Source organism: Choloepus didactylus, chromosome 2 (genome assembly GCF_015220235.1).
Source record: "Choloepus didactylus isolate mChoDid1 chromosome 2, mChoDid1.pri, whole genome shotgun sequence".
Lineage (NCBI taxonomy): Eukaryota > Metazoa > Chordata > Mammalia > Pilosa > Megalonychidae > Choloepus > Choloepus didactylus.
In genome coordinates, this window is record NC_051308.1 from 71,742,833 (window position 1) to 71,770,092 (window position 27,260).

Sequence of the window (27,260 nt, forward strand, 5' to 3'; positions counted from 1 at the left end):
ATCAGCTAGAATAAATCCTTGCAGAAATCATACTGTTTTTCTTACTGTGGGAGATTTTCCTCTGTGTTCAGTGATAAACTTTTATTATGGATCTAAATTCCCTGTTGATTTATAGGCCTTTATCCTTTTTGGGAATTTTCCTTATTCATTAGAGTAATATTGGCAATCTTCAGCTTAGTGATTGTTCAATATAATAAATTTTCCCACCAGCTTCCAATATCATCCTTGAGTTCTTTCCTCTCTGCCTGGTGATCGCATCTAAGTATCTGTATCCTTTCTCACCATCCACATTTCTCCATCATTGAAGCTTTTATACTTTATAACCTTAACCCATGATTTAGACTAGCCTATATCACATATAAGAGCAGTTGATCAGAAACCTTTTTAACCTTTAAGTTCCTACAATTCTACCATTTTCTTCTAAGAATTGTGAATCAGTCTCAGAGGTGCTTTAGCTCCTCCCACCAAGCATAAATTTACATTCTCTGCTTCTTGGTTGATTGTTTAGTCAGGACAATAAAGAGTTACTCTATAGTCTGTGTTTATGGTTCTACTTGATTTATATTAGCATTCCTAACATTTCTCCCCATCTGACTACTCAGCTACTCCCAACCACCTTCCCCTCTGTTCCGATTTGCTAATGCTGCTGGAATGCAAAACACCAGAAATGGATTGGCTTTTATAAAAGGGAGGTTATGTGGTTACACAGTTACAGTCTTAAGGCCATAAAGTGTTCAAGGTAATGCATTGACAGTCGGGTACCTTCACTAGAGGATGGCCAATGGTGTCCAGCAAACCAGTGTTAGGTGGGAAGGCACATGGCTGGTGAATGCTTGCTCCCAGGTTGTGTTTCTAAATGGCATTCTCTAAAATGTCTGCATCAGCTTCCAATGGCCATCTTCAAAATGTCTGCCTCAACTACAGCTACTCTGTCAGCTTCTGTGCATTCTTCAAAGTGTCCCTCTTGGCTGTAGCCAGCTCGCTCCTTCTGTCTGAGTTTATATAGTGCTCCAGTAAACGAATCAAGGCTCATGCTGAATGGGCGGGGCCACACCTCCATGGAAACCATCCAACCAGAGTTATCACCCACAGTTGGGTGGGGCACATCTCCATGGAAACAATCCAATCCAAATGTTCCAACCTAATCAATACATCTGCCCCCGTAAGACTGTACAAAAGAACATGGCTTTTTCTGGTGAACACAATACATACAAACCAGCATACCCTCTTTCTCTCTCTCTATCACCACACCTTCCCCACACCTCCCCCCACCCCTGCCTCTGCATATACATAGTTGCACACACAAATTCATACATTACCATTAAAGCCCATGTTTTTTCATCAAAGGTGTTGTTACTCTATAGAGTTAAGGGTATTATTTTTCAAACTTTTCCTAGGTATGTGGCTTTGGAGAAATCACATAATTTGTACCACAGTTCTCTCATTTATTAAAAGGAGATGAAAAGAGTACTATATATACATCAGCTTAAATCACAAAGACTAATATTTTTAAACACAAGTCTAATTAAATTATCATTTCCAATTCTGTATTAAAATAAAACTTAAAAAGTTATTTTACAATCAAAATTAATTATCATTAATATGGAAATTTTGCTTTTGAACTTTAAACTTATTTTCTGTTATTGGGTAACAATATTATTTAAAAGTCTTTAGGAGAAAACTAGTATAGGTATACATTATATATTTATTTCAGCCTTAGCAGGAGGGGAATTGGGTTTGTACAAATCAGTATGCTTCCACTAACTTGTGGTTGACACTGATATGAGGCATTAAAATTCCTCTTACAACTAAGATAACAGGGATTATTGAAATAGGGGATTGTGTAACAGAGGCACTATATACAGCCATTACACATTTCACTGCACTGAGGCAATTGTAGTACTTTTCTCAATATTCAAATATACGTTTATGATATTGGTGGAAGTATATTATTACCTAAAGTTTAGTAATTGTCAGTTTAAAGCAAATAGTTAACTCCTAACTTTCCTCTGTCACTTGGACGATCAAAGAGGCTAACTGCAAAATATGTTCTTCCACTGAGCTTGGTTTTCTATGAAATTTGGCCAGAGTGTGTGCTGACAAGCCAGAAGCTCCATGCTTTTTCTTACTCAAGCGGTTATTTTGTTTCAGTTTACAAGATAAAATTTACTTAATTGTCAAGTCAGCATATATTTCTTGAGTAACTACTATGGGTCATGTAATCTTTGAGTCTTAAGAAGGCAATGGTCATAAAAAGAAGATATGATCCATGTCTATGTGGAACTTTTTGTCTAATGGAAGAGGTATCAATTAATCAAATAATCACACAAATAAGTATAATAAGTGATAGGAAGGAAAAGAACAGTCTGCTATGAGCACACATAGGAAGTGGTTGTGAATTCATTGGAAATAGGATGGGGAAGAGATAAAAATAGCAATTATTATTATTGGTGTGTTTGAAGTCTCTATATAGTATGTGATATTTAACAAGTTTATTTTATATAAATCCCAAACACAGAAGACAGGAATTCTAAGTACCTGTTGGATAATGTTTCAATTTGGAATCCATAGGCTGATGTTAATATCCAGAAAAAAGTTACACATCCAGTTTATATTTCATAAGCTTTTTGTGTGTGAAGTGGTACTCTGATAACACAAGCCTCATACAAAGTGAAAGTTTGGGAATGGATAATTAATACCTTATAAAGTTATATTTTTTTCTGAAAATTATTTTTGTCACAATGCATCCATATCCGATCTATCACATTTGAGTGAGAAAGACGTACAGTTAAGAGCAAGAAAAAATCAATTATACTTATCTTAAAATGTATGACCTTCTTTACAATATACTTTATTTGCCTTAACTATGTGGGGAAAAAAACAAAATTTTAAAAAGAGTTCACATTTATGAAATTTTTAAACTTATTTAAGGAAAATACACATTCTCGTAAATTGAGTTACTATTCAATTTTCCTCTTCATAATTTTTATTATGGGACATTTTCAAAAAAAGATTGAAAATTTGTAGTTACTTTAAAAAGACACTTAATTTTGCCACTTTGCCTCATGACTTGAAATAAAGCAGAATATGAAGTTGTAATTTACTGAATGTTCAGATACTTGGTTGGTTAGCTACCTTGACATTAACCACAGTTATTGAAAAGTTTGATCCAGTGTTTGAGGTAGAAATTGTACCATCATAAAGAAATATCAGTGAAATGACTGCTTAAAGGTTTGGAGATACAAAAAAGTACACTAACTTTCCATGAGCAGATATCTACTCTTGATACTTATCCATCCTCATGAACACTTTACTAATAAGCCTGTGTCTGGTCCAAGAGCAATTTGCAGATTATTTGGGTGTGATTTTCTTTATAATTTCATATGTTAATTTAACTTTTATGTTCCATTAAAGACTTTGATCAGCAATGTTTATTTATATTTAAAGAATTGATATCCAGGGACAAAATTCTGCGAATTCACAAACGGTACACTTCACAAGGGTACACCTACATATACTAAGAGTGAACAATTTTCCCAACACCATTCTAGCTAAGTTTTACAAAATTTACTGCCTCAAATAAATGTACAGGGTCAGGATTATGATGCCTATCATTATAGATGAAGCACCTTTACATCACTGGGGTTAAGAACATGCTAAAATTCTTAGAGTGGTGAGGATCTGAAACTTTGGCTCTCTGGCTCTTAAATCCTTTTATTTTGATAAACTAGTTTGCCGCCCTAAAGTACTGAAATTCATGCATGAAATACAAAAATTCCTACTTATTACCCAAGGTAAATAATTATTTCTGTAATTATAAATGTGAAAAAAAAGTTGTTTGTATTTGTCTATTACTTCTTTCAGAGAGAATCAGAGTAGGTATTTTATTTTAGTTCTATTTGTGTCTATGCCTCTTGGTTTCTCTACATTGATAATAATGACTAAATCTGTGTAATTATATGAGCATGATCAAGGAATAGTTGCAAGGTTGATACAGTACTTTAATATAACATATAGTATCTTTATATTCCTTTTAAATGAATTACCTTTGGAAACAATAGCAAAGGTATTAATTTGAATAAAACTCTAATTATTAACCTTCAGAAAATGATTAAAAACTATGCAACATAAAAATAAATCATTTTCAGGTATTTCATAGCTCCACAAACTTAATATATTGAAGAATTAGAAATAAAGTAGACCATCCTTAAAATATTTCCAGTAACCCAATGTCCACCTTATTTGATTCAGTCATATAGTCAAGAAGGTACAGCTACAATCAGTACCAGTTACTTCACTGGGATGGCAGATATTTTATTGCAATCATTTAATTATCTTCTCTAGTTTGTTAGCTCATGCAAAATACAGCAGCCATTAATTCTCAAAAATCTTGCATGTAAATATTCTACTTACATTGTATTTTGCTTTTATTTGTGTAGATTTATTCTGCTGAATTCCTAGCCTCAACTCAAAACCCCTACCAAGATTTAAAAATTCCGACTGCTGTTCAATAAAACAAACAAACAAGTATGGGTGTGTCAAGGGCAGAAGAGTGAAAGAATGAATTCTCTACCTCTTGATCCCCTGCCAACTGCTTAGCATACAGCTGCTTTAAAAACTCTGGCTTCAGAGCTACAGTCATCCAGGCTATTAGGAGCATTTGCCTTTTACTGGCCAAATGGAAAATGGCATCATTTGAGAGATGTGGAAGCTATGCAGAATGAACATTAAAAGAGCCACTTTTATATATAACAGTTACATGTAATAGAACTATGGGGGAATAGTATTGACTATTAGTGGCACTTCTTAAGATGTGTATGATTTTACAGACGTAATTAGAAAGTTATTGCTACTAAAGATTGGCAAGTCAATTTATGACTCATGGTGAATCTGTTCACAGGGGAGTAATGCTTGGGTAACATATTATGTTTTAATTTTTTTTAATTTTATGTTGTGCCGGCACATTTTAATGAATATTGATAGAATTAAAATTATATGCCAACAAATGTAGTAATGTGAAAAGTAATATAATAATAGCCTTTAGGACTTTAGATAAGCAAATTTATTTAGTGTAAATTAGCAGTTAAAGATAAAAAGTCTTTTCAGCAAATGCATTATCTGGTTTTGTCAATATTTTTCATACTGCTTTTCTTTTGGTATTGAGTCAAAACTTTCAAATATTGACAGTAGCAGATTCCATATTTTCTGGTAACTGAATATTCATATGTATAATTTTGAAGAAATCATGGTATTTCAATATTTCAAATATACTGAATTCATTTATGTGTATCACATACAAATTAAATGCTAATAAGAAAGGTTAACGGCAATGTAGCAATGATGTGACCACTATTTAGATGGAATTTGCTGATGTCATTTTTGCTTTTCAACCTTTTTTATGAGATGTTTGGAGATAAAATGATAAATTTGTTGTGAAAATGTAAACAGTGCGTGGACACACATAAAATGATGGATGCTTGCAAGTCAGAATTTTTTGCAAGCAAACCCACAACTCTAATCCACTAATAGAGGATCCTTTGAGCCAACAAAACATTTTCAAAATAATGCCCTGGCTGAACTGGTTATAGTCCGTTTGTGTTTTCTACAAAATAGCAGTGCCTCTAAGGGGGCTGATTTACATTAAACTCTAATGATTGTGTCTATTTCATTTAAAGACTTCCACAGGCTATGATGGGAAGATGTTTTTGTTCTCTAAAGGTTCCAACTAGAATGAAGTGCCTAAAAAAAATTAAAAAAAATGTTTTCATGTAATATCAACAGAAAGCATCTGGATGGAATCCTGAGGTGCCTTTAGGTGAAATGCTCTCATTAAGATAATTATACACAACAGTATGTTTTCAATTGAGCACTCACTGCTTTGTTTTTCCAAATATTAATGAAGTTATGGTCTAGGTACAACTAAGGTGAATCTTAACTTCAGGAAAAAAATAATTAAAAGAGAAAACACCCTTAAGGTAGCAGTTTATGTATAACTATTTTCTTCCCAAGTTACCCCAAACGCAAAATATTTTACATCAGCCGTAATGAACTGCTGAAAACAAGCAAACAATCAGTGGTGGCTTAATATTGCAAAATGTGTTTCTAGTACATACATTTGTTCATCCTGGTAAGCTGCAGGGGTGAAGTAGCAGGGAGGGGCAGAGTTCCAGTTATCTGACTTGATCAAGGTCACAGGCTGATGGACCAAGCTGACCGCACATGCTCAGACTTCACTGGTGAGGACCATGTGTGCACCACCTTTAAAGGGCTCTAGGAAATGCAGTCTTCTCCAGTGCCCAGAAAGGAGAAAATCTGAGTATTTGTAATGATATTTAATGTCTGCAACTCACAGTGTGGTACTTCACTGTCCAATGATGATTTCTTTTACTTAAAGTGTTCTTATCACCACTTTTCAGGATTTTTGCAGTTTCTATCTGGGTTTTCACCAGAAGCTCATAGAGATTATAATGGTGATCACATATCACTAGAATACAAACAAAATGGGAAAGAATGATCTCTCATATCTCAACATAGCTTTTATGTTTTCTACACAAACTACTCTTGATGGAAATACACAGTAGAAAGTATAATGTTTTACTTCATTCTTCATGTTAAAAATATTAAAAAAGCCTAGAAGAATTTTAGATAAAGCTCTTGAATTAAAGAAAATAATGTGTGTAGTTACAAGTGATACTGGACTTATATATCTGTTTATTTATTTATTTAGATGGTTGATTAGTTAATTAATTTAGTTTTAGTTTTAGGTTGGTGATGCCTCAAAGAGTTTGTCTGTTCATTTTGGTTGATGAAAGATAGAGTCAAGTTACCAGTCAGATGGCATGGCAAGGTATCTTGTCAAACTTAAATGTTAGAAAGCGAATTGAGGATAGTAATGTAATTGAGTTTAACAGATTGTGGTGATAAAAAGTACCTGACAACTGAAAAAAGTTCCCTGGAAGGTTGTCCACAGTCTAATGCCTTCTTAGCCTTACAATGTTTGTGAATCTAAGAGGCAGAAGACATTCAAAGAACAGAAGAATTTGTATCAAAGAATTGTGATAATCTGGCTTGAGGAGAGGAGCTGTGTTAAATTAGCTACTGCATGCTCATATTTTTGCACAGAAAAACACTTTATGCTTTTTAATTACAATGTATTCCTTCACATTTTCTCTCCCTTAGTATGGACTTTGAGGCTTTGAGGACAGAGATTTTGTTATATTCATCTATATTGCAATATATTTGAAATATTTCTGGCATTTGTAGACAATTAATCAACAATACATCTTCTTGGGAATGTTGATTCTTTAGACAGCTAACTGATCTCAGAAAATGGCATAATATATTTATTTTAGCTCTTTTGTATTATATCTGTTCTTCATCAAATTTAAGGGGAACAAAGCAAAGAAAATTGTAAATACTTCAAGTCAATATACTTCAGATTATGGGTTTGTATTTGTATATTCATTAATCATTAAAAAAATAAGCAGAGCTAGGACTGCATTCTTCTACTTGTTTACTGTTAGTCATCTAGCAAGTAATAGTCAGCACTTTGGAAAGGGTTTATACTAGTTGTAAAATATCATCATTGAATAAATATTCTTGGTTATTTAGAGTCTGATTAATGCATTTAGCAGGTCACAGCTTAATCTATTAATATGCCTATAAAATGTAATAAATTTAGCATTTTAACCATTGAAAAAGTTATGCCACAATTTTATGTTCAAGTTATATTACTCTCCCTTGAAAAATTGTAAACTTTTTTCCAGAAGATAAAAAAAGTAAACATTTGAGGTTAAGTCTGTAAGTTTTGGAATTAATGAGTTTAGATCATGTTTACCATGGTTTAATAACTAACATCTTAGAATTCTTATAATACTACATATATGTGTGTGTGTGTATTGATACATATTTTGTGATGCAGCATAAAAAACTAAAATTTAAATATTTGATTTTAAATGGTCTCCCTCACAATATGTTATATATATATATATATATATACACACACATATAAATTTATTGATATCATCCTAGGTTTGGAAATATAACAAAGATCCTCTTAATATTTTTTTCAAATGTAATTTTATTGAGATATATTCACATACCATGTAATCCATCCAAAGTATACAATCAGTGGTTCACATTATCATCAAATAGTTGTGCATTCATCAACATGATCAATTTTTAAACATTTGCATTACTCCTGAAAAACAAATAAAAAGAAAAAAGAAAACTGCAAACATTCCCATACCCTTTATTGCCACCCCCCCTTATTGACCCCTAATATTGCAGTCTATCAAATTTTAAGACTTACAATTAAGGTAGGTTAATTAAGACAGTGTAGTACTGTCAGAGATAGATATATAGATCAGTGAAACGGAATAAACTATCCAGAAGTAAATGCATACAAACACGGCAACAAGCTTTCTTTTTTTTTTTTTCCTTCTGTATATAGCTATACAATCATTATCAAAGATCAGGGCTACTGGATTACAGATCAAACATTTCCCGTATTTCCTTCTAGCTATTCTAATACACTAGAAACTAAAAAGAAATATCTATATAATGAGTCAGTAGTCATAATCATTTGTTAAATCCTAATTTCTCAGTTACACCTCCTCCCTCTCATTTGATGATTCTCTCAATATTCTGGACAATGACCATTTTTGCTTCTTTATGCTGGAAAGGGGTGTTGACCTTATGGGGTAGAGGAATGAAACTGGATGATGTTCTTGGAGAGACTGGTACTCTGGGTTTCAGAGCTTATCTGGTATGATAACAATCTGGAGGCCTTAAGATTCTGAAAAAATAAACTTATTAGGCAAAACATTTATAGAATCTTAGATAGAGTCTAAGGTATTCTTTAGAGTTTTCAGGAATACTTTTGGTTGGGGCTTGGCATACTGTGGCAATTTTCAATATCTTGCTGAAGCTTGCATAAGATTAATCTCCAGAATGAACTCTCGACTGTATTTGAATTACAGTAAATTCACTCTCTAAAAGCTTTACCTTTACTGAAAAGAAAATACTTTGAGTAGATTTTAAATGCAATATACCAAATTATCTGCATCAGTATTTCTTTACAAAGCAAGGTCCTCAGAATAGCAGTTTCGGCATACACTGTTAAAAATGTAAACTCGTGGTCCCATCCCAGACCTAATAAATAAGAAGCTCTGGGGTGATTTTGATGGATTTTGATGGATGCTGAAGTTTGAGAACCATTGGTAGATCAATGCTATTCAAACCTGTTTACATCAGCTGATTTGGAGAGGAGGTAGCAAGAATTTCTCAATGAAGGAAGCACTGAATTGATTTATGCTCAGGCTGAAGTCTTCTGTAGATTCCTTAATAAATCTGATCTCATCCTTGTTCCTGAAGACTAGATTAGCTTTGCTGCCAAATGTGTGCAACATGTGCAAAATATTCATAGTTACTGTCTCTGTCAGGTGCATGTTGCTTCATCCCGGAAGCATTTCCACTTCATTCAGTGTAAATCCTTTCTCTACCTCCGTGCTTCTAGAAGCTTTTCTTCCTTTAGGTGTCAGCCTAAATATTGCCTCTCCCTGGTCAGCTAAGGTAAGATAAGACCATGCCACATGTAGCTCTGTTGCCCATCATTGCAGGCTGTATAGCTCTTAGCACATATCACAATCTGAAATTTTGTTTATTAAAACTAATTTCATGTCTTTGCCTATCTTTTAAGCTCTTCTAAATATGTGAATTCCACCAGGACACATATGGGTCTGTCTTATTCACAGATGTATCCTTATCTTGCATTGTGCCTGGTGCATTGTAAGCATTTAAGGAATTTTGGCAAACATGTAAATAAATTTGGCACATGTTTATTAAACGTTTAATAAAAATTATATGTGCTAGATGTTGAGCTACATTAAACACCTAGCACTATTAAGTCAGAGGGAATTTTCGGCAGAAGGTATTTGAGATTTTTATCAGACCCTTGCTCAGAAAAATCTGTATAGTTGATATTGGGTGATCCAGTTCACCATAGTTCTTTTATAAAGCATTATTATACTGATTTTAACTCAGTATGAATGTGTTGATATTTTGCAACCAAAACTACCATTTTCTCTAATTTGGCCAAATCTATCTGTGAAGTCATTTTGCTTCCTGAGAAATTAGTAATCAAGTTGAATTTGTGTTTCAAAATGTTATAAACAAAGATTAGCAAGGAAATAGTTTCCTTTTTGGTCACTGTTTTTAAGTCCTTCTGCAGTTTCATAATATCCCTGAGGTTTTACAAGTTTCTACTTTATGGTGACTAGAGAAAGGAATAATTAGATGAAAATAAAATTCATCCTCTTTTTCAGTTTCCCTGAGAAAATATATTATCTCAGTTTTTCTTTGAGTAACTCTACATTCATATTTTATGCACAAAAAAACCATTTTTATGGATGTGTTCCTTGAGTAAAAGAAAATCAGTAGAAACAGTTCACTTTAAGTACTTTGTTTCTCCTCTATATGACTTGATTTTAGAGTATTCACCAGTTAAAGAATTTCTAAATATTTCTTCTCCTACTCATAACACATTACCTATTATTACAAGCAAGGATCATTGTAGTGACCCCAACTGAACTACAAAATAACCTTTTCAAATGCAAACATTCAGATAGATTATGTATTTATGAATAAAAATAAATTTGCTTTTCAGGGAGTTTGGCCGCTGGAAAGTAAATAACCTTGCAGTCGAGAGAAGAAATTTCCTTGGCTCCCCTCTGCCTCTTGCCCCTGAATTCTTCCGCAACATAAGACTTTTGGGACGTCGACCTACCCTTCAGCAAATCACAGAAAACCTTATCAAGAAATATGGGACACATTTCTTGCTCTCTGCTACTCTCGGAGGTATGACGCTTTGAAAATATTTGTGCCTGTGTGTGCTTGTGCATAAAATTGTATAAATCAAGTAAAAGTGTCAATTAAGCCAGATGGCTGCAGTTTTAAGAATAGCTAGGATTCACTCCTTAATTAATGCAAACCATTTATTGAGTGACTATTAAGTGCCTTGTACTGTGTTCACAATTGTGAGGTAAATATCATTTAGTACGTGCATAAAAGCAATTTACAATCTAATAGCATGCATTAAATATAGGCATAATTATTACTTTCTATAATACAAGGGGATGTAGAAAATTTTTGTTAAGAATGTGAATTACTGGTGACCACAGGGGAAGTCATCACGTCTAGCTACAGAAAACAGAAAAGTCTTCCTAGAGTAAATGCATTTTAGAGTGAGGTTGATAGAAAGTGCGGAAAGAGTGATAAATGTGTATGAAGATACATAATAAGAAAGTAGAGATTAATATGCCACTTATTCCTCGATCAATTTTTAAATTTATAAAACTTAAGACAGCTATTGTCTAATATTAATTGATATTGGTTTTATCATGGTGATACATAATCCAGTATTTTTAATACACTTAAATGATATTTGGGGAGTTACTGTGTAATAGGCAAAACATTACATTTTCCTTAAAAATTTCCTAAAAAATATCCCAGGATTTGATGTATTTAATTTTGTGCATGACTTCAAATAAAATCCAACCATTGTATTTAGAAATAGATGCTCCACTTCCTATAATAAGGAGATTGTAGCCACAAAGACAGTCTAGATGAGTCCTTCCTTCCACGTCAGTTTCTCAATAAGTTTACTGAAGCCTGGCAGGCTGATTCAAACTAATGGTGCAGTAACATATGAAAGGCCACCTGCTCTTCATTTCCTGGGTTTAAGAGAATGAATCTTTTTCTTTCCTTTACCTGTCAATCCAGTCTGTCAGCAAGCTGTGCCAGCTCATTCCTCTAGACTGTCCCAAATCAAACTTTATCCTGACCTCCACCTAACCTTTCTAGACCAAGTCACCATCATTTTCTCCCAGAATATTCCTATATTCCTTCCTCCAAACAGATTTAAAAAAAACCAAAAAAATCAAACAAACAAAAAACTTGAAACAGGTCATATCATTCCCTGTTTTAATTAAAATCCTGAACTGACCGCTTAAAATAAAATTCAAATGTCTTGCTATGGTTTGCTGGACCCTACATGAATGATCTAACCTTGGTATTCATCTCAGATCTTCTCTCTCCACCTCATGCTCTATGTTTTAGCCACAATGACCTACACATTTTTCTATTCAAATGTTACTTTCTCAGTGCCCAGTGGACACCCAACTACTGTGATGTTCTTCATAGTATTTATTATTTGGGGAAATTATTTTACCTATTTGTCTACTCATTTATTATTTTTCATCTTTGCATATTTTTCTTGAAAACCTTACCTGTATTTTTCACCTCTTTACCCTAGTGGCTATGGTAGTGCTTGGTATACAGTGGATTCTCATTAAAGTTTTGTTAATTAATAAGTAGATGAACCTACAATTTTCCAGGCTGAGGTTGTCCAGTTCACTAGATACATGCCAAAAGTTTGTGATCTAAATGGAGGATAATTGATATTTAATTCACAAAGGAGGCCAAATGACAGCAGCAAATTCAGAGAGCCAAAAGCAGGGTGAGTGTCACAAATCAATATTAAGAATAGGGGGGATAATCAGGATCCAAGAAAGGGCAGGTGAACAAGTGGTAGAGAAGGTGGGAAAGTAGTAGATCCTTGGGCACATTTAGGGAACATTAATTTGCTGTGTAAGATTAAGGAATTGAAAGTTGGTGGTATAGGTTAGGGACATAAGGCAGACAGAAAAGGCTAGAAACTGTGAATACTCATTATTTCTCCAATATCTTCTTCCATAAAAGATTAGTAATAAAATAATAAGGTAAATAGAGCAGATAAACTTGGAGTTGAATCCAACCCTGACTCCCTTTCCTTTTTTTTTAACCATCTGTTAAAAACTATTAAGTAATTTCTCTGATTTTTAATTTCCTTGGCAGTAGAAAGGGGTAGAGTAACATTTGTGTGATGGGGTCATAGACAGATTAGGGTTAATGTAAGAAAATGTCTTTGGCCCAATATGTGCAATAATTTAAACATTTAATGCATTTACATTATTATTGTTGTTATTACAATGGTGTGGATAGCCAAAAAATTACCAAATATCCCAATAATTGTGAAAACTATGATTCTGTGAAGGCTGTGTCAATTTAGTTCAGTAATGTCAAATAGTATTATCAATGCAATGAAGTAAAGTGAAAGTTAAATTATTTTTATAATTTCTTTTAAAAAGTTCAGTGCTTTTAAAACATACATTAGGCTTTATTATCATTGTGTCAACAATGATGAGGACTTAGAAAAATTTCAGAACATAAAACATATTCTCCAAATAAGAAATGAGGAAGAAAGGGCAGAGGGAAGGCAGAAGAGATTTAAATAAATAAATAAATAAGTAGGAATAATTCTCATAAACAGTTTTTTCCTTACTACAAAAATTAAAACCAATATTTTTATTCAGTTGTTTCATTGTGTTAGTATTATGGATTTGATACTTTGGCCATAAGATTGATTTTTGTTTTGTATTATTTATTTGTTTTTATAAACCATGTTTCAAATTTTTTGTGGGATTAAATTACTTCTTTAATCCAATTAAAGATTAATCCAATGATGGGTTGATTAATCCAATGATGGCAATTTCTCTCTCAAAATTGCTTTATTATAATTGTTTTAAATTCTTATTCAATCATTTCCTTAAGGGGAAATGAACACATGAATAGATAAAAACATGTAAGTAAAAAACTAGATCAATTCTTCCATGTTAATACAAAGAAATTTGCTTCCTACCCAAATATTAATGTTTCCTTGCCATTCTAGAAGATTGCCACCCTCAGTTACCTTCTGTTTGCTGAGTAATCCTTGGATTTAGTGTTCATGGCATTTATTTGCTGTGGGAATTATTTTCTTCTCTGAATGTTTCTTATATTCTCTTACAGGAATCTCTTTTGGTTAATGTTACTAATTCAGCTAAAATACATGAAATTATTTAAGTAACTGAAGATTATAAACTACTTGCAATTAAAATCATACCAGGAATGATTTCAGGCAATGTTTATATTTTTGCTGTGATAATTACACTAAACCTTCTTTGTTGCTGTAAGTAAATGCTTTTAGCTTCATATGTTTTCCCTGATGATCATAAAATTGTATTTCTACTTTAGTTTTTTACATTGAGACTTGTGGTATTTAATTTGAAATAATCCCTTTTCTCTCTCCTGCTTCATCTCTCTCTCTGTCTCTGTCTCTCTTTCTCAATCTATTGCTCTTTCTCTCACTTCTTAATTGACTAAGTCCAATGAAAAACCGTAATACAAGCACACTGAAGATATCAATGTAAATAAGCAAATCTTTTAAACAAAAAAAGTTATTTTGTAACAGGATGTTTCCAAAGTAACTAGATCTTTAAACAAACTTTTTCAAAACAAGTTGAATGTATTATACTATTATGCTCACTACCAGAACTACACTTATGAAAAGGAAATAAATAAAAAGCAACTTTTTCTTTCCCAAGAGTTATTTGGTACATCATACTATTGACTTAGACATAAAACTTTGGATGGCATATTTGAAGTTTATAATGAAATATTTTACATTATATAAAGCCAGTGATTGAATTACTTTCCTAAAGGGAAAAATAAATTATAAAACACCATCTTCAATATATCACTTTTCCCACATTTCATTTTATAACTTCCAGAGTATTTATCAATATAATAATTCCTTTTGCTTCTATTCTGGATAATGGTATCTAAACTCCATCATTGCTTAAATATCTAAAATAAGCCACTCAATTTAAAGAATCAATCTTAAGAAAGATTGCACTCATAAGATATATTGATTTCTAGCTACATAATAAATTTCATGACTTTTGTAATTTATTTCATTACAATATAATATATGACAAGCACAAAAATAAAAAGTGTATGTGTGTACTGAATTTGTAAATATATTTAAAAATTGAGTAACTAAGAAGAAAAAACAACAACAAACTTTAAATTATTGGGCTTATAGGTGTGGGGCAAGAATGTCCACTGAAAAGCACTGAAACAGTGTTCTGAGTCAATTAAAAAAGACAAAAGACTATGGAAGATGGAGAAAAACAATTCATAAGAAAATTTATTTAAGAATTTGTAACAAAGGTTTATGGCAATTTTAAAGGTGCCCTAGTTGTCATTTCCAGAATTGCATGTATTTTTCCACCTAGTCATAGCATTGGAAAGCTGTTGGTCTGTCCAATATGAGTCATACCTTCCTAAACCCTGAGGCAGTGAGGAGCAAAAAATGTGTGCTCTCTAAAGACAGGCAGATCCAAAAGAGGAAGAGGAATAGGAGGTGGTGTTATTCATGTATCAGTTCCTTTCCTACACCAAGCCTTTCTATTTACTTATTGCAATTCTGTGGACAGAAGTCAGGATTAGGATGACAGTGAGGACTGTGTAAACAAAATACCTTTCCATGGAAAGTCAAGGTGGGAGTGGGGAAAGTATTTGTTGCATTATCAGGACTTTTTTTGTTAATTTGACTGAAAATCATTCTAGGAGTAGTGAATACAGAACACGTTAAAATGTATTAATGTATAGCAACTTTAAAAGATGTTTTTCATTCAGAGCAACATACAAACAAGTCCAGTTTGTTCAGTATTCTTGGATATGTGGAACTTTTGAAAGTCACAATTAAATTTTTAGCAGAAATAGTTACCAAAAGATGTTTCATTTACCAGTCTTTTGGAAATATTTTTCTGAAGGTTCTACTTCAGAGAATGTATCTTTTGGTTACCGTATTACTCACCCTAAGTCTTTTATTGGATATTGATTTTTTAAAATAGAGAAAATACTTTCTTAAGTGTTGAAATAAAAAAAAAAAAAACTGCATGCTGGGTATCCATAATCTAATACTTTCTTAAGTGTTGAAATAAAAAAAAAAAAGCATGCTGGGTATCCATAATGTTATTTACTAGAATAGTGATTTAAAACAACATACTACTTAGTGAACACACAATGTATAGTTATATCTGCAAGGTAGCTCATTTAGTTTGAAAATTTTATGATATATTATTTGTGTATGTGTGTCTCTTTCAAGGAAAGAACAGAGGTTAGAATTCAGGCACTGAAATACAGTTTAGATAGAATAACCATTAGATTTCGTCTAATTCCTTGCGTCACCATAAGTATAAGAAATCCAGAATACCATCATCTAATTTGAGAAATAGTCAATTCTCACTTTTCTCTGTGTGAATTAGATTCTGTATAAACCATTCACAGATAGTTTTTAATTCTCTATCATATACCACCTTCTTTCAAATTTAACAGCTGTCTTTCTCATTTTCATTTGGTCTATTCTTAGGAAATATAAATTCCTTTTATTTAGTTAAACTATGACATAATTAAGAAAGTAAATCTGCCAGTATTAACCAAATATAAATTATCACTTGAAAATGCATATAACTGTTTCCCTCTATAAGAACACATATTCTATTTTAACAAAAATAACTGAAATAAAGGAAAAGATATTTTCTGAAGTATCAAATCCCAGAGAATCATTAAAATACAGGGGAAAAAGGGTTAAAACTAAGTACTTACTCACAGTACTTCAGTTTAATTGTATCACTTCATGTTCTCTCTCTTTTTCATGTTGCTCTGGTAAAGAAAATAAAAAAAAATTTGAAGTTAAAGCAATATTCATGATTAATTTTAATGGTTTACAGGCCAGTAATCTACTGAAATGTTTTGAGACCATTTGTATAAATAATAATACAGTTAAAAAGGAGAAAATGTGATTAAGATTACTATGCCATTTGATCTTAATAATGGTGTTCTTGGCAACCAAGGCAAAAGATGAATGTTAAGTTGTAGAATATCAGAAATTTAATTGTATTTTTCTGGTTCCTTTATATAGCGCATTGATATGGGAGATGAATCATCTGTCCATTTGTTTGACAAATATATACTGAGTTACCTATAATAGTGCAAAGACCTAAAACCTTCCTTAAAGGAACACTCAGAATCACTGATAAAGACAGGCATTTAAATTGATAATTCAATTTTATTGTGGCTTAGAGCCTCATTACTTGAGTGTGTTCTATGGACCAGTAACATCAGCTTCAACTTGGAGCTTGTTAGAATTGCAAAATCTCAGATTCCATCCCAGATTAATGAATCAGAATCTACATTTTAACAAGATCTCCAGGTGATTTATATGCACATTAAATTGGAACAACACTGTTTAGAGTATCTATATAAATTTAAAGTGCACTTAACTGTTCCAGGAATCTCACTTCTGAGAATTAATCTTACAAAAATAATAGCAGGAGTTTGTAGAGATACATAACAAAAATATTCATTATGGCATTGTTGGTATACAGCTCCCAAATTAGAAGCAACTTAATTGTATTCTACTCAGGGTAGATTCAGTGCTACCTAACCTGGGACCATTTATTTCCAGTTCCCTCTTTTTTTCATGTCATTTTACTATGGGGAGTAGTTCAGTGTCTAGGCAATTTTGTTTAGAAACTTTTCAGTCTTTTCTTAGTGGTAACTGTTAATCATTGTAAGGTTTATTGCTTTCCTTTGTAGTGTGTTGCAAAACATATTCTTTCTTTGTCAAAGCCGTGTAATGCTAGCTATTTCCTTCTCATAATATCTTGCAGACACCGATTGGTGTTAAGCTAACATTCTGCTTTTTACTGTCTTTATATATTTGGCACTACTTCTTGCCAGAGGACTATTTTTCTAAGATTGCTTCTTTCTTTTGTCTATTTGTTTCTAAAACATTTTTTTCCACATAACAGTATTAGTAGAAAGATAAATGTCATCAGGACGTTTAACATGTTGAACTAGGGAAGAATGTTAATCAGTAGCAGAAACAAAATAAACCCTGTGTAAATTGACAACAATTTCAAAAGGATAGCTGTAAGATATTAGCAAAAAGTAATATGTAAGATACATGAATAAAGAATAACATGGTCTGTTATTATAAAAATTGGGACAGCATTTTTTAGTTAAAATATTACCTCAAAAGTAAAACCTGCAAATAGTTAACTCTGAGTCATATTTGCAGTGGTTATTCTTATGAATAGGATTTCTGCTGAAATTGTAGTTTGGTATCAGCAAATTTACACCACGGCAAAGCAGGCATTAGCAATGCAATCTTCAATTGTAAGAAGTTGAATGACCAAAAGACTTCTTCCATAAGCAGGCATTTTTTTCTGGGTGTCCTATTCATTTTAGGACAGTTAGACCAACTCAAGTGTAGCAGAAATGAAGGAAGGAAGGAAAGAAGGAGGGGAAGGAGGAAGGAAGAAAGGGAGGAAGGGAGGGACACTGTAACCCATAATAGGTTCATTGCAGTAAAAATTGAACCCCAAATCTTAGTGGATAATGATAATCATTTCTCTCTTATATTATATGCTGGCACTCTGGGTCACTTGTGATTCTGCTTTGTGTTTTCTCAATCTGGGAGTTAAGCTGGAGGAGAAGCCTCTCTTTAGGCACACTATACTCCTGGCAGAGGGAAAGGAAGTGAAAAGTTGGAACTTTGTGATGCTTCTTCACATTTGTGCTAGATGAAGGCATACCTCTGGCTTACTCATATTCTGAGGACCATAGCGTTCCCCTTTCCTGCAACAGAATAAAGGGAATTCATTCAGGAATTGCTCATAGTTCTTCTCTACAATGGATCAGTAATCCATGTATGCATCCATGATGGTTCAGTAAGTAGTTGCAAACAATAGTACAATCTTTCACTAGTACAATCTTTCACAATGTCATTATTAATATAAATTGGATCATTTTATTCACTGTTATCCATTTTTTGTTCTAACTTTTTGAGAGTATTAACTCTATCCTCAATAACTATATGCGTAAGAATGCAAATTCAGAAAATCAAGTGAATTGTGAATAGTATTAAAACTCTTTAATTTCTGTTACTTATGGACTTAAAATAGATGATTTGAAGATCAGAATAGATAAATACCTACTAATGAGCACCAAAACACATCAGTGTCTAATCCTGTGAAACAATCATGGGACAACATTAAAATCATGGTTTGTTTTTTTTTTTTTATTGCCCTCTGTTTTTCATTCTCTTTGAAAATCTCTTGTAATATGTGCTTTTAATGTCCATAAACCACTGCAGTATCTTAGTTATAAAAGACACAGCTGCATGAATTCTGTGAAATAATCATATCTTTTTATATCCACAGTCATTAATCCTTTTCATTTTCTAACAGACTCATAATATTGAATCATTTTCAAAATCACATTTATTTTTTCAAAAAATGTGGATGTCCTTTAGTACCCATGCCATGCTTTTGAGCCACAGCTGGTTTAAAAAATATGTATAAAAACTACATTTGAACACAGATTTTTTTTTAATTGATTGAATAATACCATCTCAGTTTTCAAATATGAATATTGAATGTCATTTATATAGAATTGTGATCAACTTTTATAATTGAATACTTGAGGGAGATTTACAATAAAAATTGAGAATGTGGTCTTCTTTCTCAATAATGTATGTAAAACCCATAAACATCATAAAAGCTTGGGAAATGTGCCTAATTTAAAAAAAAAAAAAACAGAACTCTTAGAGGACTGAAATAGGCACATTCTCCTCCTAGACTGAATGGTCCTGTCAAAACATCTTATATATTTAACAATCTGTGATTTATAAAACCTGAAATTTAGCACAAGCAAGCCAGCTCGCATCAAATAGTTGTCTGGTCTGTTGTAAGGAAGAGCTCAAAGCAGGGCATTCATAAAAGAAAGAACAGTTATGGTAATTTAAACTACTGATTTAAACTACCTCATATGCGTCCCATCAGGGAATGCTTTTGGATACATGGATTAATGTTCCACTGTAGAGAACCATGAGTGATTTATGAATGTATCCTCTTTATCTGGTTATGGGAAATGATAACCCCCCACTATCTTTAATAATCCATACATCTTGATTACAAGATCCACTAGAAAACAATTTTGACTTAGTTCAGGTTCCTGTGGTGAAATTCAATATCTATGAAATTGCAACTTATGAAAATTTAAAACCTTCTCATTTACTGTTAGGCCCTAATAAAAAGGTAAACGAGAGGAAACCAATATTTAATGTAAACACAATATGTGTTCTGCCAGGCACTATGAAGGAATTATATTGTTTAATCTTTTCAAACACTCAAGAGAAGGATATTGCCTCTGTTTTGGAGATGGAAAGGCTAAGAGTTTGTGTAACTTTAACAAGGTCCCACAATCATCAAACAGAGGGGCTATGAACTGTCAGAATTTGCCCTCACGTGCACTTAACTCCAAACTTCATGGTTTCTTTCTCCTCATTACTTAATATTGCCTCCATAAATCTTCAATTCAAGCCAGCAAAATTTAAAAAACAGACCACAGAATTAATAAAAAATGTAAAGAGAGTTACAATGATTTCTTTTTTCATTTTATTTTCCCTGTTGCCTGAAACATATATTTATTCTTCAGAGTAGAACTAGGAAGACATGTTTACCTGTCAACTACAAACAAGTGTGGACTCTGAAAAACAAAAAAAAATACTTTTTGAATTTCCAGTAGACAGAGAATGAAAACATCATGATGTTTATAGACAGTTATTTCCCTACATGCATTTCTGATTGCTCAAACATGTCTTAGTGTTTGTTCATTGTTTTTGTGTTGTTACGATGAGGACCACTCAAAATAGTGATCCCTAGCCCTTAGTATATGTCATTTTCTAATCATACCATGGTGCAGTCTAATATTTGTAAAATATTTTCATCAAATTGGGTTTAATTCAATTTTGAAAATAACTGTATGCTATTCCACTCTCTCTGGGTGACCCAACTGGGGTCCTATGAAGAACAAATTAAAGATGTAGAATAATTTACATGCAAAGTGAGGACATAGAGAAGGACATAGTATTTAAAGGACTATTCTGGGAAATCTTTACTCTCAGTATGTGGAAACTGACTGTTACTGAATTTTTAAAGTAGGGATGCTCAGGCTTCTGTTCATCCAACTAAGACAGATTAGCAAAAATGACCAGAAATAGCCAAATATGGAATGGGTTGCAGTTCTCAGGAATTGTGGTGAGTAAAAGAGAATAGCAATATATTACCAATTTTTGGATTCTTACTCTATTCTAGTCATGTTCTGAATCCTAAAAGACAATATCTGTTCCAGCCTTTCAACCTTTCTTTGAGGGAGGAACTAATACCATGCTCCTGTTACATAACAGGAAACTGAGTTTTAAGTTAAATGATTCAAGATATTCAGATCTAAATTGAAGTCAGCATTGAAACCCAAATCTTTTTGACACTAAAAGCTTGGTACACTTACATCTACACTGTAGTAACTGATTCTATGTTTTTCTTTCTTCCAGCACCTCAAAATCCAGTGAAAGAACTCATTCTAGTGGTCTAATTAACTCCTTTGCCCACAGACATATAATTTTCATTTAGTGTTCGAAAATCTCCAGTGATGGGAAAATTCACTATTGTACAAAGAGAGACTAGTGAAGATGACTCTCTTCACATATTAGAATGGCTTTCTTGCAACTCTATCTGGTTCCAGAAGGCAAAACTAATGTCCAATAAGTCAATTGGATGAATGTATTGAATTTGATATATTACAAAATTGAAAAAGAAATTAGATTTAATAAAGAACAGTTAAGCTTCATTTCAAATACGGGAACTGTAGAAAACATTGTGGATGCAGTGAGACTGAACTTGGAGGCTTTGAAAAAAAAAAAAAAAGTATATCTTCCACATGAAATCATCTGAAAACTGCAGAATCACCTAGAATTTTATTTTCGCCATAACATGAAAATCATGAATCCACAAATTACTTGTGAAATGTTTATTTATTATGAATTAGCATGCTTTAACATGGCCCAGACAGTGAAAGTTGTGACCACTCATGACAGTATATTTTTTTCTTTAATGAAAATCTTCAAGTATATACAAAATTAGAGAGACTAGTACAGTGAATGACCATATACTCTTAAAAAATCAAAATATCCTATATATAACCACATTGCTATTACTAATATTACTATTTCTACTTCCAAATAGACTATAAATGGACTTTGTCTTCACCTTTATTTGCCCTCAGAATATAGAAAAAGATCCACATTAAAAAACTGTGTTCTTTTTAACCAAAGTCTCTTTCATATATATATTCCCAACCTTGTTATATGATTAGGAACATTGGTCTCTGATTTAAATTTTTATGAATGGCTTTTTTCCTACCTGATTAAATTTTCTTTTTTATAAATATATAAAGCCTCTTTTGTGTGTTTCCAGTTTTTAACCACTATACCAAGTTGTATTCAGTGAAGTTGTATTTCCAAAAGCTTATCATCCACCCTATTCCCTCCCTTTCCATTTAGGTAAATATTAATATGAGTTTTTGCTTTGTCCTTTCAGTGTTTCTTTTTGCAAATAAAAACATACATGCACCACATATTTGTATATTTGTGTCATTCCCTCTTTAAGAACATGCCACTAGTGAAACATATTTTTATCCAGTATGCTTTTATTATATGTAAAAATGGCTAGTGAAAGGCTTTTGTGCTATTTCCAAATATTACAAATAAAGCCACAATGAGAAAATTTTGCATAGTTTAGCCAGTATTTCTTTGAGATAGATTCTTACAAGTAGGATTACTGAGTCAAATACTGCTGAATATTGCCAATTTTCCCACCAAATACCAGAGAGACTGTTTCTTTTCAGCTTGCCAGCAGAATATGTTATCAGTATTTTTGGATTTTGGAAAATTCCATAATCATAAAGTGATATATCAATATAGTTTTAATTTTTTTCTCTTACTATGACTTAGATTGGGTATCTTTTCAAATTTACAAGGGCCATTTTTATCTCTTCTTATCTTCTTATCTTTTGCCTGTTTTTGCATAAGAAACTTGTGAGGAGGGTTTCTTGATTTTCAGGTGCTTTTGGAATGTTAGTCATTAGCTATTTGTCTGTTATGTAAATTGCAATATCTCTTCCAAAGTGATTTTTCTTATGGTGATTTGTACAGAAAAAATTTTTATATATGGTCTAAACTATTTTATATTTTAATGATTCTGAGTTTTAGTCATAGTAATGTTTTTTCTAACAATTGTGTTTTCACCAGTTTTTTTTTTCTAGTCTTGAATGGTTTTATATTATTAAATATTTATATCTCTAATCTTTTTAGAATTTATCTTGATATCCAGTCATATCCTTATTTTTTAAATGACTGTTCAGTTTTCACAACGTCAAATGTTAAAAAGTCCATCTTTTCCCACTGAATAAATTTCAATCTTTATCCCACACTAAATTTCCATATGCATTTTTTGTAGAGTTTCTGTCCTCTTCCATTGGTCTGTCTAATTCCTGTATCATTATGACACTCCTTTAATTATACAGGCTTCACAATGTGCATTCATATACATAAGGCATTCTGACTTTTGCCTATTCTTTTGTTATGTTTTCCTGGTGACCTTCATTTGGTTATTTTTTTTCCTATAAAATTTGTAACTGACATGACTAATTATAGAAAACAAACCAAAAAATGACCTATTGGTTTTTTAATCAGATTACATTAACATTATAAATCAAAAGGAAAAAAAAAATGATGAACTATATGTTGAATGTTCCTTTGTAAGAACAAAGTATGTCTTTCCAATTATTAATGTCTACTTTAGTTTCTTTCAGGAATGGCTTATAGTTTTACTTATATGGGTTTTGCATTTTTTCTTGCTTGTCAAAATGGTGTGTCCTAATCCATTACAATTTCTATCTGGTTATTATTTGTATATTTCAGTCTGTTGCTTTAGTAATGCTTTATTATTTCCTGCTATCTTACTAATTTCTGTTACTGCATGACCATTGCTTTTCTTGGGTTTTCCAGATACATTATCATATTACCTACAAAGAGAAATTGTTTTAAGTCTTTTTTTTTTCCTAACCATATTACCCCAGTTGCCTTATATTTTCAATTTGCATTTCAGTGTATTTATTAGCTTGTTAAATAGTAGTTCCTATAGTGGGTATACTGGTCTGGTTCTGATTTTAATGGGCATATCTCCAGGGTTTCCCCATTAAGTAAGATGCTGCCTTTGGGCTATGGATTATATATTTTATCCCTTTAAGGAATTATCTGCTGACTACTAATTAATTGAAAATCAGGAATAGTTGTAAATTTGCCTCAAATGCCATTTTTCTTTCTAGTTCTATTTATATGCTGAGTTATATTAATGTTTCCCAAATTTAAACCATCTTTGTGCTCCTAGAAATATCCTAATTGGTCATGAGATACTAGTTTTTAAATTTACTGTTGGATACTATTTGCTATTGTTTCATGATATTGTACTGATCTTCATAAATTGTAATATTGTCTGTAGTTTTGTTGTGTGTAGGTGTGTGTGTGTAATCTTTGCCAGGTTTTTGTGACAATGTTGCACTCATTTCATAGAAAATAACTTGAAAGTTTACCTTCACTTCATGTTCTCTGGAAATATTTTAAGTAGTATCTTATTTTTCAATCTTTAAAATTTATGCAGAATTGCCCTGTGAAGCCATTTGGGCCTATTAAGTTTTTGTTTTTGTTTTCATGGAAATGTTCGCTGGCATTATTTTTAACTGGTCTGTTTAGATATTCTATCTATATTGTGGTAAATTTTAATAAGTGATATTTTCTTAGAACATTATCTATTTCATCTACATTTTCAAAATTATTTGCAGTGTTTTACAAAATAATCTTTTCAATGGTTTTTCAATATTCTCTCTTTTGTTATATATTTACTCTGTCATTTCTTTTTGTAATTTATGTGACTGGCAAGTTGTTAGTTTTGCTGTGTTTGCTGATATCTTCCCCGCCAGGAACACTTTCTTTGGGACTTAACTATCTCTACTCTTTTTGTTTGTTTGTTTTCATTTACTGACTCAGTAATACCTGATTTTATCTTTTTAGTTATTTCTTTTATTTCCTATGAGTTTCTTTGTTGTTATTTTTCTTCAGTTTTAGACTTATATTTTAATGTGTGCATTTTCACAATATAGATAACATATCTATTCAATGCTATGCATTTCTCTCTAAGCATTTTTTAGCACTGTTAATTAATTCTAATATATAATGTCTCCATCAGGTTTTACCTAGGAAGTTTGAAATTTTGCTTGCATTTCTCTTATCATTCAAGAATTATATAATACAATTTTTCTGGGGGGATGATTTTTTTATTTTTTATCAATTTTTAGTTTTATCATATTGCCCTCAGAGAATGATAGTACATTTTTAAAATAATTTCAAGTCTTTACAAGGACTTCTTTGTAACAGAATATATGCTCAGCATTTTTAAATTTTCAGCCTCTTCTTGGGGTTTTTTTCCTCTCTTAGTAATACAGGTTTGAATGTTTATTTGTAAGATCTCCCTTATTAATTATATTGTCTTGATCTTTGCTAGCATAACTTTTTTTATCCCCACTGACTCTAAGTCTAAGAAAAAATGTGTCAAAGTCTTCTTATATTACTAGGGTATATCTATTTTACCATATACCTCCAGTATTTTTTTTTTTAACTTTAAAAACTATTGCTCTTAGAGCAACTTTGTAAATTTTAGTCTTCAGCACTATAAAATATTTTTTCTTTTTCTCAGTTAAGATTTTGGACTTGCTATAATATCTGATATCAAAAGTGTTAATTTTGTTTCTCTTTGTACACATTTACTGTGATAGCTTTATCATTTTACTTTTGACTTTACTTACTCAGCTATGTCCTTTAGATAACTTAGAGAGCTGCACATGTTTGGGCTTTATTCTACCATATTTTTAATATTTTATAAACAAATAGAGAATATATGTGTGGTATACTTTTTTTTGCTCCTTTTTGTTTCATCTAGTACTTAGGAAACATTTAAAAATATTATTTGCTTATACAATACCCTTGGTCACTTTTTATTATGAGCAATATTCAAATTGTACTTAAGCTTCTAATACCTCCATTGTTAGTTTCAGATGATATTCCTCTACTTAGCTAATAATAATGAAGTAATAACCCAGCTCATTACACTTTCCTCTTATTCTGTTCTCTTCCTATCTTTGTTATAGCTTATATTATTTTTTATATCATCATGGGACACTTGAATATTATGTTATCTCTATATTTTATTATATCTTACTCAATTAAATGTATTAAGTGTTCCCACTCAGACCTTTTACAAAAGCTTTAGCAATCATTTCATGTTGTTTTAAGCTTGTTGCCAAGATGAATTCTTATATACCTAATATTTCAAATTCTTTGTGTGTATAGTTTTTTGTCTGTGATTTTATAACTCGAAGAAAGTTTGGCTGTCTATACTATTCTTGTCTCACATTTCCTTTCCTAGAGCATTGCAAAATTGTGTTCTATTGTTTCAGTGCAGAACATATTACTGCCGTGATATTTGATGTCATTCTGTACTCTACCTTTGCCCAATTTAATTCAACTTCAGTCTGGATGCCCAAATGATTTTCTTGTATCTTTAAATTCCAATAATTTCACTGGTATATATCTTTCTGTGCACATTAAAAGTTTATTTTCCCAGGTACCCTATGTTCCCTTTCAATGTGTCGACTCAAGTCTTTCATTTAGAAATTTTTTTTGATTATAAATGTTGAATATTGAATTACAGTTTTTACCTTAATATGTGTTTTGGTACTTGATATGGTTTCTTTGGGGAAGACTTCACTTATATTTATATAGGATTTTCCAATTCTGTTTTTTAAATCTTTTTCTCATGAATACTTCTTTCTCTGTGTGTATCTTCTTTTCCCCCTAGCCTTTATTTCACCTACTTAATTTTCTTTTAAATTTAATCTTCAGTTATTTGTTTTTCTAATTCTTTCCATTATCTAACCATAAACTTATTTGTGTTGTTTTATCAGAGTTTTAATCATTTATTTTATTTCAGTTCTCTGTTAAGTACTCGATAGCTATTTTTATTTGTTTCTTCCTATGGTCTTTCCATTCAACTGTAAGAATCATTCTTTTCTTTTTTATTTTAATAAGGATTTTGGGGGATTAGATCATAATGACTTTTTGTTCCACACATTTAAATGAGGTATGTTTTCTAGCAGAAGGGATTAGCCACCCCAGCTTTACGATCAAAAGCTTCCTCTTATGTGTTACTGTAAAATCCGTAAAATGCCACCTCTGTTTAGTCAGTTCTCTGTCTCTGCGTTACGTCACGTTAAAAAAAAAAAAAAAATCCAGCCTCCAGTCTTATGCCTCAGCCCCAGAGTTCCACAGGTCTCTTCTTTAATATAAATATAGTAGCCCCCCTCCCCCCCGCAGTGTT

General features: G+C 31.9%; 1 protein-coding gene across 5 annotated transcripts in view; it reads left to right on the plus strand.

Moving 5' to 3' along the window:
• The window catches only part of BRINP3 (BMP/retinoic acid inducible neural specific 3), a 518,616-nt gene that overhangs the window by 222,766 nt on the left and 268,590 nt on the right, over positions 1–27,260 (plus strand). For all 5 annotated transcript variants that reach the window (XM_037825140.1, XM_037825141.1, XM_037825142.1 and 2 more), the window contains one exon: positions 10,667–10,857. In XM_037825140.1, the coding sequence (XP_037681068.1) occupies positions 10,667–10,857 (191 nt within the window). The remainder of the gene's footprint in view (positions 1–10,666; positions 10,858–27,260) is intronic.